The sequence below is a fragment of the Eschrichtius robustus genome, chromosome 8 (genome assembly GCF_028021215.1).
Source record: "Eschrichtius robustus isolate mEscRob2 chromosome 8, mEscRob2.pri, whole genome shotgun sequence".
NCBI lineage: Eukaryota > Metazoa > Chordata > Mammalia > Artiodactyla > Eschrichtiidae > Eschrichtius > Eschrichtius robustus.
The window spans coordinates 57,817,340-57,836,646 of record NC_090831.1 but is presented as its reverse complement, the minus strand read 5'-3'; the positions used below and the strand labels follow the sequence as shown (position 1 = coordinate 57,836,646).

General features: G+C 35.0%; 1 protein-coding gene across 13 annotated transcripts in view; it reads left to right on the top strand.

The window, feature by feature from the left end:
* Nucleotides 1–19,307, top strand: part of HDAC9 (histone deacetylase 9) — a 1,001,951-nt gene that overhangs the window by 915,837 nt on the left and 66,807 nt on the right. For all 13 annotated transcript variants that reach the window (XM_068550546.1, XM_068550536.1, XM_068550537.1 and 10 more), the window contains one exon: nucleotides 9,080–9,213. In XM_068550546.1, the coding sequence (XP_068406647.1) occupies nucleotides 9,080–9,213 (134 nt within the window). The remainder of the gene's footprint in view (nucleotides 1–9,079; nucleotides 9,214–19,307) is intronic.

Sequence of the window (19,307 nt, the reverse complement as noted above, 5' to 3'; positions counted from 1 at the left end):
GTAAAAAAGAAAAGTTAGCAGTAAAAAAAAGCAAGCCTCTTTTCATCCTATAATAATACGTAATAACACTAGAATCAGATAAGTGCTTCAACCATACAGGAGGATATTATTTGCAACCTTGTATATAAAGCTGAAAACTAGTAATAATTTAATATCTAAAAACAGAGAATTAGTTGGTATATTAATACATTTAAAATGATATTGCAGAGTATATGAAACATGTTTTCCACTATATTTGTATTTGTAAATGTAAATTTAAAAATTACAATATGATCCTGTTTTATTTTAAAAATACACAAAAACTACAAGCATGAAATACCACAAAAGTGGGATTTCTGGTTCATAGGACTGGATTTATAATTATATAAATTATAATTATTTTATTAATATTATTTATTTAAAATATATATAATGTATAACAACATATATCATATTTGTTATATATTACATAATTTTATTTGCCTTTTTTTTTCTATTTTCTATTTCCACATTTTCCACAATGAACATGTATTAATTTTTGTTTTGAAAATAGTTGTTTTCAAATGGAAATTAAAATAAAGTTAGGGTTGTTTCCTTGCACTACCAGTATTCTGGGAACTTTGTGGGAAACATTAGGGAGAATCATATGAGACATGCCATTTTGAAGGGTGAATCCTTTTGTGTTCTATGGCTTAGTTATTAAATATATATCTACAGTTTAATCTTTGAGGCTTCCTAGAGCAACTTTTCATTTCAAACAATTTCTCCAAACTTAATAAAAATGCTGACACGATATGACTTCTTTAGCAGAAATAAACCCTCCGTAGAATTTTGGGAAATCACAGTGAAATTGGTCATTTGAAGCACTACCATATTTACTGCTTATTTAATATTCTTTTCAGAAGCAACAAAATTAAGTTTGCTTCCAGTGAATCAGAGGATTTCTAGCTGAAGATGCCCTTGCAGTTCTCTTCCTCAGTGGTGCCTCAGTCTTGGTAGTTTACCAGTTCAGTGTGTTTGGTCATCAAAAAAAAAAAAAAAAAAAAAAAAGATTTGTTACAGTGTCCCTTCCTTCCTATGCTTATAATAATGCCGATTTAATTAAATTAACTTCATGCTTTTTGAAACAACCAGGTTATATATAGTATTCTTTAGTGTAGTGGCAGTAGCAGTAGTACAGTAAGTAGTAGTGATAGTATTTTGTTAATGCCTAATTCTAGAAGATTTTCTCAGAAGAGCTTAAGGTGCCAACTTTCACTTTGAAAAATATTTCTTAAGAGTATTCTGTCATAGTCAATGCACATGGTAGGGACAACTTCTGAGGCTGATTTTCACTGGATATGTGTCATTTCCAGTCACTAACCTGATCCTGCCCATCTTGCTGCCCCAGGCAACCAGGCTCCTCCCTAAGTGCCCCACCCTCTAAAAAAAATTCAGCCACAAAAGGTATATGTGGACCTTAAGAACCCAGTTCCACCCCATTTCATATCGGTAATTGCTTGAGCTCAACATGCACCGTGTTATGCAGACTTACTTTCTCACCTGATCGCTTCCTTACCATCAGCCCTCCCAACTGCAGACTCTCGAACTTCCTTGAGGAAAACCTTGCTGGCGCTATGCTCTCTGCTATAATTTTTCAGCTGTACAGATTCAGTTTGTTGTGACAAGTAGGATGAGCTTTTGTGCTTTTGTGAAGCTGGAAGTAAAAACTATTAAATGAAACTTGTAATTATGCCCATTAAAATTATGTTACAGAACCTCTCAAATAAACACACATACACGCACGCACGCACACACCACTGAATCTTCTTTTGCTCGTGTCCAGAAAAATAATACCTTGACATTGGTAGCCACACTTAGCTTTTCTAATCCCTCTTATATATGTACAGCAGTAATGGACACAGTAGAACTCAGGTTAATAGAAGTAAAACGTTGTTCTTAAATTCCTTACTTTGATGGGAAGAGAGAGCTTAGGCCTCGTAGAAATTTTATTTCTTTACTTCACTTGAATGTTTTGTGCAAGGATAACTCAGAGTTCAGCTGCCTCAATCTGTGGCTCCAGAGATCACATGGGTAACATGTGAATGGAAATAAACCCTGTAGGTAAAAGAAAGAGAAATTTGGATAGAGATCAAAGATTAGCTTCATTCCATTCTTTCCTTCCACTTTTTACTATCCCATCTAAATTTGGTATTTTACGGGACTTTTTTTTTTTTTTATTCCCAAAGGAAAGAGTGAACTTAGATCAGATTTGAGACTTTATCCCTCCCCCCACCTCCTTTTTTTAACCCATGTGATTTGATCCGCTCAGTAGTAACTTTAGATAATTGAATTCTCAATTGCTAGGAACCTTCAGTATGAAAGGTGTGGCATACAGGCTTGATTTATTATTATCTCTTTTTAAGTTATCACTGTAGCCATGGTTTAGGTTACGGGAAAAGCTGTTCAGAATATTTAACAATATGATTAGCAGAAATATCTGTCTGTGAGTATTATGAGTATTTCTTGCTCATTTATCTTCTAGAATGGAATTACTTACTATTAACCCTGACTTAGGCCAAGAACGTTTCTAAGCATTAAGATCAGAACTCTGCATTACACGTTTTCTGTAAGCTTACCGTTCTTTTTATAGCAGTCAGGTAAGAAGGTGGAGCTTAATGTGTTCAGCCTCATTCCTAAATGGCCTGTGGAAAAGATTCTTATTGGTATCATCAGGAGGTCCACAGAAGTGAAAAACACAATAACGCTTAAAAACAGTTTTCACCTAATTTTTAAATCTCTTTTAGAATAGTTTTTGCCAAGTATTTAGAAACATAGGGTAATTATAAAGTGAATATTTTGACTTCCATCAAAATAGTAGCTAAGTGGATAGAATCAACATTGAAGTGCTGCAAGGTAATGGGGAAATGAACTCACCTTGTTCATAGTTAACCTCAAGTGCTAGACCAGAGCTGAAATTCTAGACAGCTCTGGTTTATTGAGTGGATATCTCAATGCATTCCAAGGATTAAGATGATACTATTTCATTGTTCTAAAATGGAAGCAACTTAGTTTGGTTTTAGGGTCTCATTGCTTGACAATTTTATAGACTTGCATTACTTCTACCAACCTTATCCTGAAAATTTACTTTCTTTTCAAACAGAAACCCACAATACCTAAGAGAAGAACAAGGTCAGGCTTGAAAGCAGCCTAGGTAGGCTTGCAGACCATGCATTTCCACATTCACGATAATTCTTTCAAGTTTTCATGGATATAGAAATATTGTAAATATTATAAGTATTATATAAATGAGGGAGAATGAAATAGTCTTGTACTTTAGAATGGTTAATACAAGAAGCTAAAAATTTGAGTTAATGTAAACACTGAAAAAAGAGTAACAAAACTATAGAGACAAAGAAGACCATTGGTCTGCAGGGATGGGGGGCGGAGAGGAGGGATGAATAGGTGCAGCACAGGGAATTTTAGGACCTTGAAACTAATCTGTATGATGCTATAATGGTGGATACATGACTTTATGTGTTTGGCAAAGCCCATAGAACTATACAACACAAAAAGTAAATCCTGGTCATAGACTTTTGTTAACAATAATGTATCAATACTGGTTCATCAACTGTAACAAATGTACCACACTAATGCAAGATATTATTAATAGGGGAAACCACAGCAAGGGGGTAGGGTAGCATATTGGAACTCTCTGTGCTTTCTGCTTAAATTTTCGATAAACCCAAAACTGCTCTTAAAAAGTCTACTAATTTTGTTAATGTTTTGGTTTTTTTCCTTCCAGTTTTTTCGAGATATAATTGATATACAAGTATTGTATAAGTTTAAGTGTATAGCATAATAAATTGACTTACACAAATCATGAAATGATTATCACAGGAAGTTTAGTGAACATCCATCATCCCATATATGTAGATATAAAATTAAAGAGATAGAAAAAAATATTTTCCTTGCAATGAGAACTTTCAGGATTTACTCTCTTAGCAATTTTCATATATGACACACAGCAGTGTTAATTAGATTTATCATGCTGTGCATTACATCCGTAGTACTTATTTATCTTATAACTGGAAGTATGTACCTTTTGACTGCCTTCATGCAATTCCCCCTCCCCCCAAACCCCACCTCTGATAACCACAAGCCTGATATCTTTTTCTTTATATATCTGTTGAGTGCATTGGGTCTCATGTGTCTTTTAAAGCCAAAAGACTATCTTTAGAATTATGTTTGAATTCCTTTCTCTTTTTTGTGTGCGTATCTGTTGTAGATTTTTGGTTTGTGGTTACCATGAGGTTTATATATAGCAATCTAAATATAAATATGATTATTTTAAGTTGCTGACCTCTTAAGTTCAAACACATTTTAACAACCCTGAATTTTAACTCCCCTTCCCACGTTTACTGTTTTTGACATAATATTTTACATCTTTTTGTTTTGTGCATCCCTTAAGTACTTATTGTGGATATAGATGATTTTACTTCTTTGGTCTTTAAACTTTCCTACTAGCTTTATACGTGGCTAATTTACTACCTTTTCTATATATTTGCCTTTACCAATGAAACTTTTCTTTTCATAATTTTCATATTTCTAGTTATGGCCCTTTCTTTTTCACATAGAGAAGTCCTATTAACATTTCTTGTAAAGCTGGTTTGGTGGTGCTGAACTCTTTTAGCTTCTCCTTGTCTGTAAAACTTTTGATCTCTCCATCAAATCTGAATGAAAGCCTTGCTGGGTAAAGTATTCTTGTTTGTAGGTTTCTCCCTTTTATTACTCCAGGATCAGCAGGTGTGTCTGACTCAGGCTCCTTTCAAATTACTGTTTCTGCCCTGGGTCCTGGAGAGTGTAAGATTTTGTGTGTGCCTTTAAGAGTGGAGTCTAGGGACTTCCCTGGTGGCGCAGTGGATAAGAATCTGCCTGCCAATGCAGGGGACATGGGTTCGAGCCCTGGTCCGGGAAGATCCCACGTGCCGAGGAGCGACTAAGCCCGTGAGCCACAATTACTGAGCACGCGAGCCACAACTACTGAATCCTGTGCGCCTAGAGCCCGTGCTCCGCAACAAGAGAAGCCACCGCAATGAGAAGCCCATGCACCGCAACAAAGAGTAGCCCCTGCTCGCCACAACTAGAGAAAGCCCACGCGCAGCAACGAAGACCCAATGCAGCCTAAAGTTAATTAATTAATTAATTAATTAATTAATTAATTAATAAAAAAGAGTGGAGTCTATTTCCCACAGCCCTCTGGCTCTCCCCAAAGTAAGCCCCACTGCCCTTCAGAGCCAAACTTTCTGGGATCTTGGCTTCCCAGTGCAGGACCCCCAGGCTGGAGAGCTCGATGTGGGGCTTGGACCCCTCGCTCCTTGGGGAGAACCTCTGTAATTGTAATTATCCTCCTGTCGGTGGGTGCCCACCTAGGAATATGGGTCTTGACTATACTACATCTTTGCCCTTCCTACCCATCTCATTGTGGTTCCTTCTTTATATCTTTAGTTGTAGATCTTTTCTGATATCCTTCTAGTCTTTCTCCTCAATAGGTGCTCTGTAAATAGTTGTAATTTCTGTGTGCCCGTGGGAGAAGGTGAGCTCAGGGTCTTCCTACTCTGCAGTCTTGGCCACTTGTTTTCAACAAGTCGATTCAGGAACTTGTGGGCCGCTGAGCATCTGAGGATCTGGGAGCCCAGTCCAGATGTGTTATGCTGTAGCAACACATCTGTTAACTGCTTTAAAAATATAATTGTTTTAAAAATTAAATGTTTATGTCTTGCATGTTCTTAAAGCCTATTAAAAAAATGAAATGCCATATTGAACACATGGTTGTTTTTTTTTTAATTAATTAATTTATTTATTTATTTATTTTTGGCTGTGTTGGGTCTTTGTTTCTGTGTGAGGGCTTTCTCTAGTTGCGGCGAGCGGGGGCCACTCTTCATCGTGGTGCACGGGCCTCTCACTGTCGCGGCCTCTCTTGTTGCAGAGCACAAGCTCCAGAGGCGCAGGCTCAGTAGTTGTGGCTCACGGGCCTAGTTGCTCCGCGGCATGTGGGATCTTCCCAGACCAGGGCTCGAACCCGTGTCCCCTGCATTGGCAGGCAGATTCTCAACCACTGCACCACCAGGGAAGCCTGAACACATGGTTTTATATATTTTCATTTATCCTTTTTTTTTCAGTAGTGCCTGAAATTGAGCAGGTTGATGAAATGTTAAAATTTTTTAAATATTAATTGAGAGACATTTACATTTGGCAATATGAGTGACTGCATATCCTGAAATACTCCTACATGAAAATATCAAGACTACTCTTTTAAATTTATGGATGACTTCCAAAAAGATGAAGAAAAGTGAGCAAATACTATAGCTGTTGGCCACCCTGGGCTATCCCAAAGTGTTCAGTTGGAGAAAGCTTGAACGTTAATAGACTACTGCATACTAGAAAGGGGAGTCGAAGCTTTGGGTCTATGAAGGGAAGGGTTTTGACTGGAGACCAGAATAAAAAAGGGAATGTCAAAGGGCCAACTCTAAAGAAAAGGATAAATAGGAGAAAAGGAAATACTGCTCAATAAAACAACAAATTGATCTTAGCTATGGCTATCAGTAGAGAGAATTTCACAGGGAATGGAAAGGGAAAAAAAAAACTATATTTTTTTCTATGTCAATTTGTAATCAAGTTTTGGGGTCCATATTTACATTATCTGTGCATTAAAAAAAAAAAGAAAAAAAAAAAACAGCCCTTGAGTCTAAGAATTTAAACTTGATCTTGGTAGGTAATGTTTCAGCCATCCAGCAGAAGCAAACAAAATCACACTCAACTCAAGTTTCAAAGATAAATATCACATTCAACTCAGGCTTCCAAGCTTTCTCACATATAAAGTTCTGATTAATATGAGCTCAAAAAAATTCAAAAAACAAAGGAGAATTAAGACATCATGAGGCTGAATCATCAGAAACAAAAAATAGTAAAACTAAGCCATAAAGACTTCAAATAGCAGATACAGAAAATAAAATAATGTCTAAAGAAATAAAAGAAAGAAATAAAAACATGAACCAAAAGTAAGAAAATATAAAAATGACTAGGAAGTTACGAAGTATAACCAAATAGAACATCTAGAATTGAACAATGTAATCACTGAAAGGAAAATATCTGTAGAAGTATAAATAGAAGATTAGATACATCTGGAGAGAGAAAGTCTGGAAGATAGATCTGAAACAAAAGTACACATAATGCAGGACAGAAAGAAAATATGAAAGAAAACTTCAGAGATGTTGAGGATACAGTAACAATGACTACATCTAATTGGAGTTCCAACATATGATAATAAAGGTAATGAATAACTTTACTGAATAAATTTGAACACAAAAGATAGAAATTTCTAGAAAAATATAACTTAGGAAGATATTGAAAACACAAATAGTCCTCTAATCCCTAAAGAAATTCTCAATAGATAATAATCTTCCTCAAAGAAAACACAAGAGTCAAATGGTTTTACAGAAGATTTCTACCCAACATTCTAGGGTCAAATAATAGAAAAAAGAGGGTCTGACCATAATAAAATTCAACATGGTCAATAAAAGAATGGAAATTTATAGATTAACCCCTTTCATAAACATAGGTGAAAAGAAATTCTAAACAAAGCATTAGTCAAACAAATCCAGCTTTGTATAAAAAAGATAATATATCACAACCAAACTTATTTTATTTCATAAATTCAGTGATGGCTAAATATTTGAAATATTAATGTAACTCACAACAGTATGAAATTATAGGAGAAAAACCATCTCATTTGGTATAGTAAAATAATTAAATTCAATATCTGTTTATAATAAAAACTCTAATTTGGAGTAGAAATAGAAAGGTTCCTCCTTATACTGAATGAAACCACAGTAAGACGCTATCATTCATCCACCCAGTTGGCAAATCATACCAAATGGTGGCAAGGATGTGACTAAACTGGGATTCCAATATATACTGCTTCTCAGAGTGGGGATTGATAATAGTCCTTTGGAAATGATCTGGTATTATTTAGCAGGTTTTAAGTCATGACAATTTCACTCTGCTCTTGCACATGTACACCAGAAGACTGGTATAAGAATGTTCATGGGGCATTTTTTTTTTTTTGGCCACACTACACGGCTTGTGGGATCTTAGTTCCCCTGACCAGGGGTGGAACCCCCGGGCTCACGGCAGTGAAAGCGCAGAGTCCTAACCACTGGACCTCGAGGGAAGTCCCATAGGGGCATTTTTTGTAATAACACAAAACCTAAATATTTGTCAACAGGAGAATGGGTAAATAAATTCTTCTATACTCGTTAAATGGCCTACTAGACAGCATAGAACTGTAGCTACATGTATCAACAGAGATGAGCCAACAAAATGTGTGAAAAGAGCAAGGTGCAGAAGTATAAAACCATTTTTATAAAGTTCCAAAATAAGCAAATTAACAATGGAAAGCAAAGGAGTTATAAACATAAACTCAGGATCCTGATTTCCCATAGTGAGGAGGAATTATGTTATTAGAGAGAAGCATATAGGGGGCTTCAAAAGTATTTTCCTTAAATTGGAAGGTGAGTGACCAGGTGTTTGTCGTATTATACTTTATAACATAAATAGATATTATTTTTTGCATTTATCAACTATTTCATAGTAAAAGAATGTCTGTAAAATCTAATGTGATAGTTAAGTACTTTGAGGTGATATATAGAAAACATCCTTTTATAATGAAGGCAGATGATGGAAACAGGAGAGAAATATTAAGCAAATGGAATTGTTTACCTTATTAACAGCCAAACACTATTCAAGTTTTTCATCCAGGTACACACAGAATGTGTTGTGAAAGGCAGTAATGTGCACTGGTGAAGAACCAAAACGACTGTTGCAAATCTTAGTTGTGATACTTCTTAGCTGTGGGATCTTGGGTTTTGGTGCCCTCATTTGTTAAATAGAGATACTAATAGGACCTAATTTATCAAGTTATTGTGAGTATTAAACAAGTTAGCACATGGGAAGTGCTGAGAAAGGACATATGCAGAATAAATGCTCAATCAATATTAGATTCTAGTGGTCAGTTAACTTTTAATTTATACTTTGAAATGTTCTGTTTGCATTATGTTAGGCTTTGGTCATTTGACGAAGCAATTGATGACACTGGCTGATGGACATGTGGTGTTGGCTCTAGAAGGAGGACATGATCTCACAGCCATCTGCGATGCATCAGAAGCCTGTGTAAATGCCCTTCTAGGAAATGAGGTAAAAAACTAAAAGTACAAAAGAGTAGGGGTAAAGGACCAGGAATGTATGCATGCATATTTTTTGTCTTTTTTTAAAATCACATGAACTCAGAAAACACAAGGTAGCTCTTACAATTTTAAGGAAGAAGGCAAGCCTTAGGTAAGAAAAGTTTACATGTTCTCATGTTATGCGCTATAACTTTTGCCCAGTTATGGAATCCATTTTGTACTCCCCTCGATCAGGTTATTGGCAGACCTCAATAAAGAAGTAAAGATAACCCTTGGGAGGAAATGGTTTGTATACTGATCTGGCTTATGAGCATTGAAACACTGAAAAAGAAATAACTCAAAGAAAAGTTCTCTTAATATTTTCTGTAGGATTATGTCAGTTCAGGGGGGAAAAAAGCTTTTGAAAAATATTTTTTCAGCTTCATTAAGGTATAATTGGCAAATAAAATTATAATGCATATATCTAACATATACAGTTATGATTTGATATGCATATACATTGTGAAATGATTCCCTCCATTGAGTTCATTTAACACATTCATCACCTCACATAGTTACTTTGTTTTTTGAGGAAAATACTTAAGTTCCACTCTCTTAGAAAATTTAATTATAGAAGACAGTATTATCAGTTATGTTCACCGTGTTATACATTACATCCTCAAGCCTTATTCATCGTATAAGTGAAAGTTTAAAAACTTTTACCAACCTTTCCTTATTCCCCCCACCACCCAGCTCCTGGCAACCACCATTCTACCCTCTGTTTCTATGAGTTCAACTATTTTGTTTGTTTGTTTTTGGTTCTACATAAGTGATACCATGTAGTTTTTTTTTTTTTCCTCTGTCTGGCTTATTTCACTTGGCATAATACCTTCCATGTTCATCCATGTTGTCATAAAAGACAGAATTTCATTCTTTTTTTTAAGATTGCAAAATATTCCATTGTGTCTGTGTATGTGGGTGTGTGTGTATTACATTTTCTTTATCCATTCATCTGTGGATGGACACCTACATTGTTTCCAAACCTTGACTGTTGTGAATAGTGCTGCAATAAATTTGGCAGTTCAGATATCTCTTTGAGATAATGAAATAGTGATTTCATTTCCTTTGGATATTTACCCAGAAGTGAGATTCCTGGGTCATATGGTAGTTCTATTTTTAATTTCTTGAGGGACCTCCTACTGTTTTCCATAGTGACTATACTACCAAGAATGCACAAGGGTTCCCTTTTCCCAACATCCTTACCAGCATTTATCTCTTCCCTTTTTGATAATACACGTCCTAACAATATGTGAGGAAGTATCTCATTATGGTTTGATTTGCATTTTCCTGATCATTAATGATGTTGAATACCTTTTCGTGTACATGTTGGCCATTTGTATGTCTTCTTTGGAAAAACACATATTCAGGTCCTTTGCCCATTTTGAATTGTGGTATTTGGTTTTGCTTGTTTGTTTGTTTTGCTATTGAGTTGTATGAATTCCTTGTATATTTTGGATACTAACCGCTTATTGGATATGTGGTAAATATTTTTTCCCATTCCATGGGTTGCCTTTTCATTTTATTGATGATTACCATTGCTGTGCAGAAGCTTTTTACTTTGAGGTAGTCCCACTTGTTTATTTTTGCTTTTGTTGTCTTTTCTTTTGTTCTCAAATCCAAATAACGATTGCCAACAGCGATGTCAAGGAACTTACCCCCTATGTTTTCTTCTAAGAGTTTTATGATTTCAAGTCTTACATTTACGTCTTTAATCAATTTTGAATTGATTTTTGTGTATAAGATAGGGATCCAGTTTCATTTTTTGCATATGGCTATCCAGTTTTACCAACACCATTTATTGAAGAGACTATTCTTTCCCCATTGTATATTCCTGGTTCCTTTCCTGAAGATTAATTAATGGGTTTATTTCTGGGATCCCTCTTCTGCTCTATTAATCTATATGTCTGTTTTTAATGACAATATCATACTGTGTTGATTACTTGTAATATAGTTTGAAATCAGGAAATGTGGTAACTCCAGCATTATTCTTCCTTCTCAAGATTGCATTGGCTATTTGGGGTTCTTTTGTGGTTTCATATGAGTTTTAGGATTTTTTTTTCTATTGCTGTGAAAAATGCCTTTTGGTAAGTATTGCATTGAATTTATAGCTCACCTTGGGTATTATGGACATTTTAATTATATTAACCTTCCTGTTCCATGAACTAGCAGGATATCTTTCCATTTATTTGTGTCTTCAATTTCCTTTATCAGTGTCTTAAAGATTTTTGTGTATAGATCTCTCACTTCCTTGGATAAATTTATTCCTGCGTAGTTTGTTTTTGATGCCATTGTAAATGAGATTTTGTTTTCTTTATTTCTTTTTCAGATAGTTCATTGTTAGTGTACAGAATCACGACTGATTTTTCTGTGTTGATTTTTTTATCCTGCAACTTTGCTGAATTCATTTAGTTTTAACAGCTTTTTGGTGGCATCTTTAGGGTTTTCTATATGTATCATGTCATCTGTAATAGTAACAGTTTTACTTCTTGCTTTCTGATTTGGATGCCTTTTATTTCTTTTTCTTGCCTGATTGCTTTAGATAGTATTTACTTACAGTATATATTGAATAACAGTGACAGGAGTGGGTATCCTTATCTTGTTTCTAATCTTAGAGGAAAAGTTTTCAGCTTTTCAACATTGAGTATGATGTTAGCTGTGAGTTTCTCATATACGGGACTTATTATGTTGAGGTACCTTCCTTCTACACCAAATTGATTGAGAGTTTTTTTCATGAAAGGATGTTGAATTTTGTCAAATGCTTTGTCTGCGTCTATTAAGATGATTATATAATCTTTATCCTTCATTTTGTTCATGTAGCTTATTGCATTTATTTATTTACAGATGATGAACTACCCTTGCATCCCAGGAATAAACCCCACTTAATCATGGCATATGATCCTTTTAATGTACTGTTGAATTCAGTTTGCTAGTATTTTGTTGAGGATATTTGATCTCTGTTCATCAGGGATATTGGCCTGTAATTTCTCTCCTTGTAGTGTTCTTTACTGGCTTTGTTATCAAGGAAATGCTGACCTCCAAAAATGAGTTTGGACATCTTACCTCCTCTTCAATTTTTTGGATGAGTTTGAGAAAGATTGGTATTACTTCTTCTTTAATATTTGATGGCATTCACCAGTGAAGCCATCTGATTCTGGACTTTTCTTGGTTGGGAGGTTTTTGATTACTAATTCAATCTCCTTACTAGTAATTTGTTCAGATTTTCTATTTCTTCGTTATTCAATCTTGATGCATTTTTTGTTTCTAGAAGTTTATCCATTTCTTCTAAGTTATTTAATTTGTTGGCATATAATTGTTCATAGTAGTTTCTTATGTTCCCTTGTATTTCTGTTATGAATTGTAATGTCTCCTCATTCATTATTAATTGAGGCTTTTCTCATTTTTTCTTAGTCTAGGTAAAAGTTTATCAATTTTGTTTATCTTTTCATAAAACAAGCTTAGTTTTTTTTTTTTTTTTTTTTTTTTTTTTTTTAATCAAACCCAGGCCCCCTGCATTGGGAGCGCAGTCTTTTTTTTTTTTTTTTTTTTTTTTTTTAATGTTCACTTTTTTCTTTTTGCATTTAGCTACTTTATTTATTTATTTATTTTTATTTTTTTGGCTGTGTTGGGTCTTCGGTTCGTGCGAGGGCTTTCTCTAGTTGCGGCAAGCGGGGGCCACTCTTCATCGCGGTGCGGGGACCGCTCTTCATCACGGTGCGCGGGCCTTTCACTATCGCAGCCCCTCCCGTTGCGGGGCACAGGCTCCAGACGCGCAGGCTCAGTAATTGTGGCTCACGGGCCCAGCTGCTCCGTGGCATGTGGGATCCTCCCAGACCAGGGCTCGAACCCGTGTCCCCTGCATTAGCAGGCAGACTCTCAACCACTGCGCCACCAGGGAAGCCCCAAGCTTAGTTTTATTGATTTTTTCTATTGTCTTTTTAATCTCTATTTTATTTATTTCCACTCCGATCTTTGTTGTTTCCTTCTTTCTACTAATTTGGCCTTAGTTTATTCTTCACTTTTTAGTCTCTTGAGGTGTAAAGTTAGGTTGTTTAGTTGAGATCTTTCTTTTTTCTTAATGTAAGCATTTATCACTATAAACTTCTCTCTTAGAATGGCTTTTGCTGCATGCCATACGTTTTGGTATTTTGTGTTTCCATTCTCATGTGTCTCAAGATTTATTTCTTTTGATTTCTTCTTTGACATATTGATTGTTCAGTAGCATGTTGTTAAATTACTATCTATTTGTGAATTTTCCAGTGTTTTCTTGTAATTGATTTCTAGTTTCATGCTATTGTGGTCAGAAAAAATAATTGGGATGATTTCAGTCTTTTAAAATTTGCTAAGACTGGTTTTGTGGCCTAATGTATTATCTCTCCAGGAGAATGTTCCATGTGTGCTTAAGAAGAATGTATATTCTGCTGCTGTTGGATGGAATGATCTGTATACGTCTGTTAGGTCTATGCCATCTAATGTAGTTTAAGTCCAGTGTTTCCTTATTGATTTTCTATCTAAGCTATCCATTGTGTTATATCCTCTTGGTGAATTGACCCCTTTATCATTTCATAATGATCTTCTTTGTCTTGTATTACAGTTTGGGGGTTAAAGTTTATTTTTTCTGATATAAGTATACCTGCCCTGCTTTTTGTTTCCATTGGCATGGCATATATTTTCCATCCCTTCACTTTTCAGCCTGTGTGTCCTTAAACCTGAAGTGATTCTGTTGTAGACAGCATGTAGTTCAGCCTTGTTTTTTTAATCATTCAGCAACTCTATATCTTTTGACTGGAGAATTTAGTCCATTAAATTTAAAGAAGTTATTGATATATATGGGCTTACTGTTGCCATCTTGTTCTTTCCTGGCTGTTTCGTAGTTCTGTTTTTCCTCTCTTGCTGTCTTCCATTTGTGAACTGATGATTTTGTGTAGTGGTATGTTTTGATTCCCTTCTCTTTATCTTTTGCATATCTACTATAGGTTTTTGCTTTGTGGTTACCATTAGGCTTACATAAAACTTCTTATAGTTTTAATAGTGTATAATATTTTAAGCCAATAACATCTTAATTTTTAATGCTTAGAAAAGCTCTACATTTTTATACTTTCCTCCCACAATTTATGTTTTTGATGTCAAAATATACATTTTTTATATTGTGTAATCATTAAAAATTATTGTAGTTATGGATTATTTTTAATACTTCAGTCTTTTAACCTTTACACTAGAGTTATAAGTGATTTACCCACCACCATTACAATATGAGTATTCTGAATTTAATTATAAAAATATATATACATGTATGTATATATATACATGTATGTACATACATACATGTATGTGTGTGTGTGTATATATATGTATATATAATATATATATACTTTACCAGTGAGTTTTATATACTTTTATGTTTTCATGTTACTAGTTAGCATCCTTTAGTTCAGCTTGAAGAACTCCCTTTAACATATTTTGTAAAGCAAATCTACTGGTGATGAACCCTTTAGCTTTTGTTTGTCTTCAAAACTTTATCTCTCCTTGAATTCTTAAGGACAGCTTTGCTGGGTGAAGTATTCTTGGTTGGCAGTTTTTCCTAACTACACTTTGAATATATTATCCCATTCGCTTATGGTCTGCAAGTTTTCTGTTGAAAAATCCACTCATAATCTTAATGAGATTCCCCTATATGTAACAAGTTGCTTTTCTCTTGCTGCTTTTGAGATTCTCTCTTTGTCTTTAACTTTGACAATTTAATTATAATATACCTTGGTGTGTGTCTCTTTAGATCCATCTTATTTGGTATTCTTTGGGCTTCCTGGATCTGGATGTCTGTTTCTTTCCCCAGGTTAGGATAGTTTTTAGCCACTATTAATTCAAATACACTTTCTGCCCCTTTCTCTCTCTTTTCCTTCTGGGACACCTAAAATGTGTATGGTGGTCTGCTTAATGGTGTTCATTAAGTCCTTTAAGCTATCTTCATTGTTTTTCATTCTTTTTTCTTTTGCTGCTTTGATTTGATGAGTTTCACTGCCTTGTCTGAGTCCCCTGATCTTTTCTTTTATTTGATCTAGTCTGCTGTTAAACTCCTTTATTGAATTTTTCAGTTCACTTATTGTATTCTAAAGTTCTGTGATTTCTGCTTGGTATTTTTTAATATTTTCTTTCTCTTTGTTGAAATTCTCACTTTGTTCATGCACTGCTCCCTGACCTTGGTGACCATATTTAGGACTGTTATTTTGAATATTCTGTGGGGTAAATCACTTACCTCCATTTCACTAAGGTTAGTTTCTGGAGATTTATCTTCTTTTGTTTGGAATATATTCCCCTGTTTCTTCACTTTCCTTGACTTTCTTTGTTGGTTTCTGCACATTATTAAAAACATCCACCTCTCCCAGTCTTGATAGACTGGTCTCATTAGGAGATGAACTTTGTCTATCAGCCCAGCCCAAGCTCCTGGTTACCTCTCAAACCTTTGTGATTGTCCAAGCCACAGTCTTTGTTGTTAGTGGCTCCCAGTAGTTGAGGGTGTGCCCAGACCTATTAGTGTCCATAAGGCAAGAATCACAGTCAGCACCTAGAAGTAGGCTTATTAGAAGCTGGGTGCAAAGTATGCAGTCAAACCCCTTCCAAAGAGAAACTGTGAGATGGGAATTTTTGCCTTTCCTTCTACACTGAGCTCGGGTGTGTTGACATGAGGGGTACTCCTGTGCCCATTTAAAACTTACTTCTTTGTTTGCTACAGTCCTATGGGACTAATAAACACATGCTCTATTAGCTCTCAGAGCTAGGTGATTCAGGGTCCCATCCTTCAGGTCGCAACCATAAAACTTGTGGTGCTAGATATGTGAACAAGCTCCTTCCATGGAGACACTTGGTGACTTGGTTTTATTGTTGGAGGGAACCAGAAGAAGAAGGCAGGAGAAGTGCCCACCAGCTATTGAACGCTCTGGGGAGAATCACAGTCAGCATCTTGATGTGAACTAATTAGAAGCCAGACCCCTCAGGCAGCAGCTTATAAAGTATGTAGTCAAATCCCTTGCAGAGAAAGACTGGGAGATGAGCATTTTTGCCTGCTCCCTCTGCACTGATCCTTGGGAGGATAGCTATAGTATTGGTAGTAAGTGCTCACATACTTAAGAACTTCTTCTTTGTTTGCTATGGTCCTATGGGACTCAAGAAACCAAGCCCTGTTGGCTTTCAGAGCTAAGTGTTTTGGGAGCCCATTCTTCTGGTAGGAGCCTTAAAAGTTGGGGTGCTAGATGTATAGTCCAAACCCTTCACTCCTCAGGGAGAAGCTGGGAAATGAGTGTTCATGGCAAACGTGTATCTAAGAATTTCCCACCCATTTTGATATGGGTATTTTCTCATTTGCTCAATGTGTAGTAGTCACTCAGCTAGTTTCTTTCAAGGGAATTGCACTGTTTGTAGCTATACATTCAGTGCATCCATGGGAGGAAGAAAATTCAAGAGCCTCCTGTGTCACCATCTTGGTCTGGAGTCTTAAAAATATTTATAAACTCTTCTTTTCAGTCACCATTTGTAAATTCTTTAGGCTGAGAGATACATACTATTTCCATCTTACAGATGGTGATAGTGAGTCTCAAAGAGGTTTGAGAAATCCATTCAAAGTCATGCAGCCAGAATGCAATAGATCCAAGACCTGAACTTGAATTTACATTGCCAAAGGTCATTGTTTTTTCTTTCACATCACATAACTAAATTGCAACATATTTTTCTGACTACTCTGGAGAAGACTTCAGGTCAAATTACCATTAGGTTCACTTCCAGACCATGGAAAGCTTTTGGACAAATTAATTGCAATTCAACAAATATTTCAAAGTTTATATGCATTCATTAATATTATCATATCAGTTCATTTCTTTTTATAGTGAATGTACAGAATGTTACAGCTACTTTATATATTTTGCCTTTTTTCACAAACTCAAAATATTACTTTGCTTATAAAAAAACATACAAAATCATTTAAAAAATCTATAATTCATACTGTTCTTTAAAAGTAACTCATGTTTTCACCTGTAGTATTTATGAAGGGGAAAAAGTATATTTTCTTCTGCACACTGAACACATAAGTTTTATTGTCATCATTATCTTACAAACCTATGATGCTTCCATATGATTATTGTGCTATATTTATTTAAGTAAATATGTACATTTTTAATTTGAAGGAAAATATGAGACAGAAAACTTGAGCACTGCTCAAGTCTTTACTCTGTTGTGTAATATTAGACAGCACAGTAACTCAAAGGATGTAACTATCTGGTGATTAATGTTGTTATTAGTGGACTGCTAATTCATATCACACATAGGTCATGGTGCCTAAGATTTTCTAAATATTAGAATATTTCTGAGATTCCTATGAACAAATAACATCAAACAGAATGTTGAGGTTTTATTTTTTGTTTTTTTTGTTTTTCATTGAAATAAGGGAGTGCAAAAAATGAATACTACTTCTACCTTATCAGTTAATGTTGGGCTGTTCTGTTTGCCTACCAGATAACATATTTTGCATATTCACCTATATTCTCAAATTACTTATTTCATTTTAAATATAGAAACATTTTAAGGAAGTAGACTGGTTTTAATATTTGCATGCAGAGGCTTACACCAGATGTGCAGAAAATCACAGTATGTTGTGGATTGTGGCTCCATGGATGATTGACCTGCCCAGAAAGAAATGTTACCCAGTTGCAAAAGCCAACTACTTTTCCAACTATGTGAAAAGAGATTATGGATTTCACTGGCTCTATTTGAACACATTCATTCAAATGAGATTCTCTCTCTGTGCTCTTGTAATCTCTGCACTTGGCCCACTCCCTTCTTCCAAGGGAGGATTTCCAATGAAGATGGAATAATTTTTCCTGTGGTCTCTTTCTTTAAAAGATGATTGTATTTCAGGACAGATGTAAGTCAGTTGTATGGAGTTACGCGTTTTTCTTAATTTATCTGAATTTACTAAAAAAGCAAAATGGATGTGTTTTGTACCTTCCTTCCCTTGTATGCTCATTTGACTAGGATGTCTTTGATCATTTTATTATATGAGCTATACCTAGAGATCAAAGACACTGTTTTCATAGAACAGTTACTGACATTAGTGGGATGTCACCTAATTTACAGTTTGAGACCTATGCCTTTTCTCTATGTTTTTAGAAAGACCAGGCTTGAAATAGAGGAAGGGATAAAAGTACCATTGGCCAATCTTAAACATGCCCACAAGTGCGTATAAATGCTAAAAATTCCAGTAAGTGATAAACTAAATGATTTTTTTTGGCTACATTGACTATTGAATCAACTTCAATTATCTGGATGTCTTATAGTAAATTTGATTTAGTTATTATAATACCCTAAATACTACCTGTTCCTTTTCATTGGCTGTCTTCAATTACATAAGCATGATCTAAAATTTGTTCATTAGGAACTAAACAAGAGAGATTTAAGTAATCTATGTCTTTCTTTTTTAATTGAGATATCTTAGGGATATAAGCAAAAATATAGATTTTTCACAAAATACTTTAAGGGTAACAGATGGATTTGGTATATTGAACTTTGAAAGGTAAATTTTGGTGTGTCAGGACTATCAATACACAGAGAAACAAAGCTAAGAGAAAGAATGATTTCTTTAAATGAAAAATGGAAGAAAAATACATATGTGTTGTACATTATAATTCATTTGAAAAAAGGAAATGAAAACGTAATACTTGAAACAACGTATGAAACAAAAGGTTCTTCTCTCTTTCATTGACAATATAATTTATAATCCATGGCCTGGTTTTCTGTATTTTTTTCCAGTTCAAAGGTCATCATGACTAACAGCATCACTACACTGAAGTTTTAAGTTTCATTCCCTTAGAAAAACTAATATATAAGGCATAGTGCTTGTACCTCACCATTGAAAAAAAGTGCATACATGTCGTTTTCATAGTAGTTAGTACGTGGTGGGCTCTAGGTAAGAAAATAAAAAAGGATGTCTTTCGGGATACCAATTATTGCAATTTCAAATCCCATTTTCCCTCCAAACTCCCTTTTCAAGTGATTAATAGGGCAATTATAACTTATTATCTG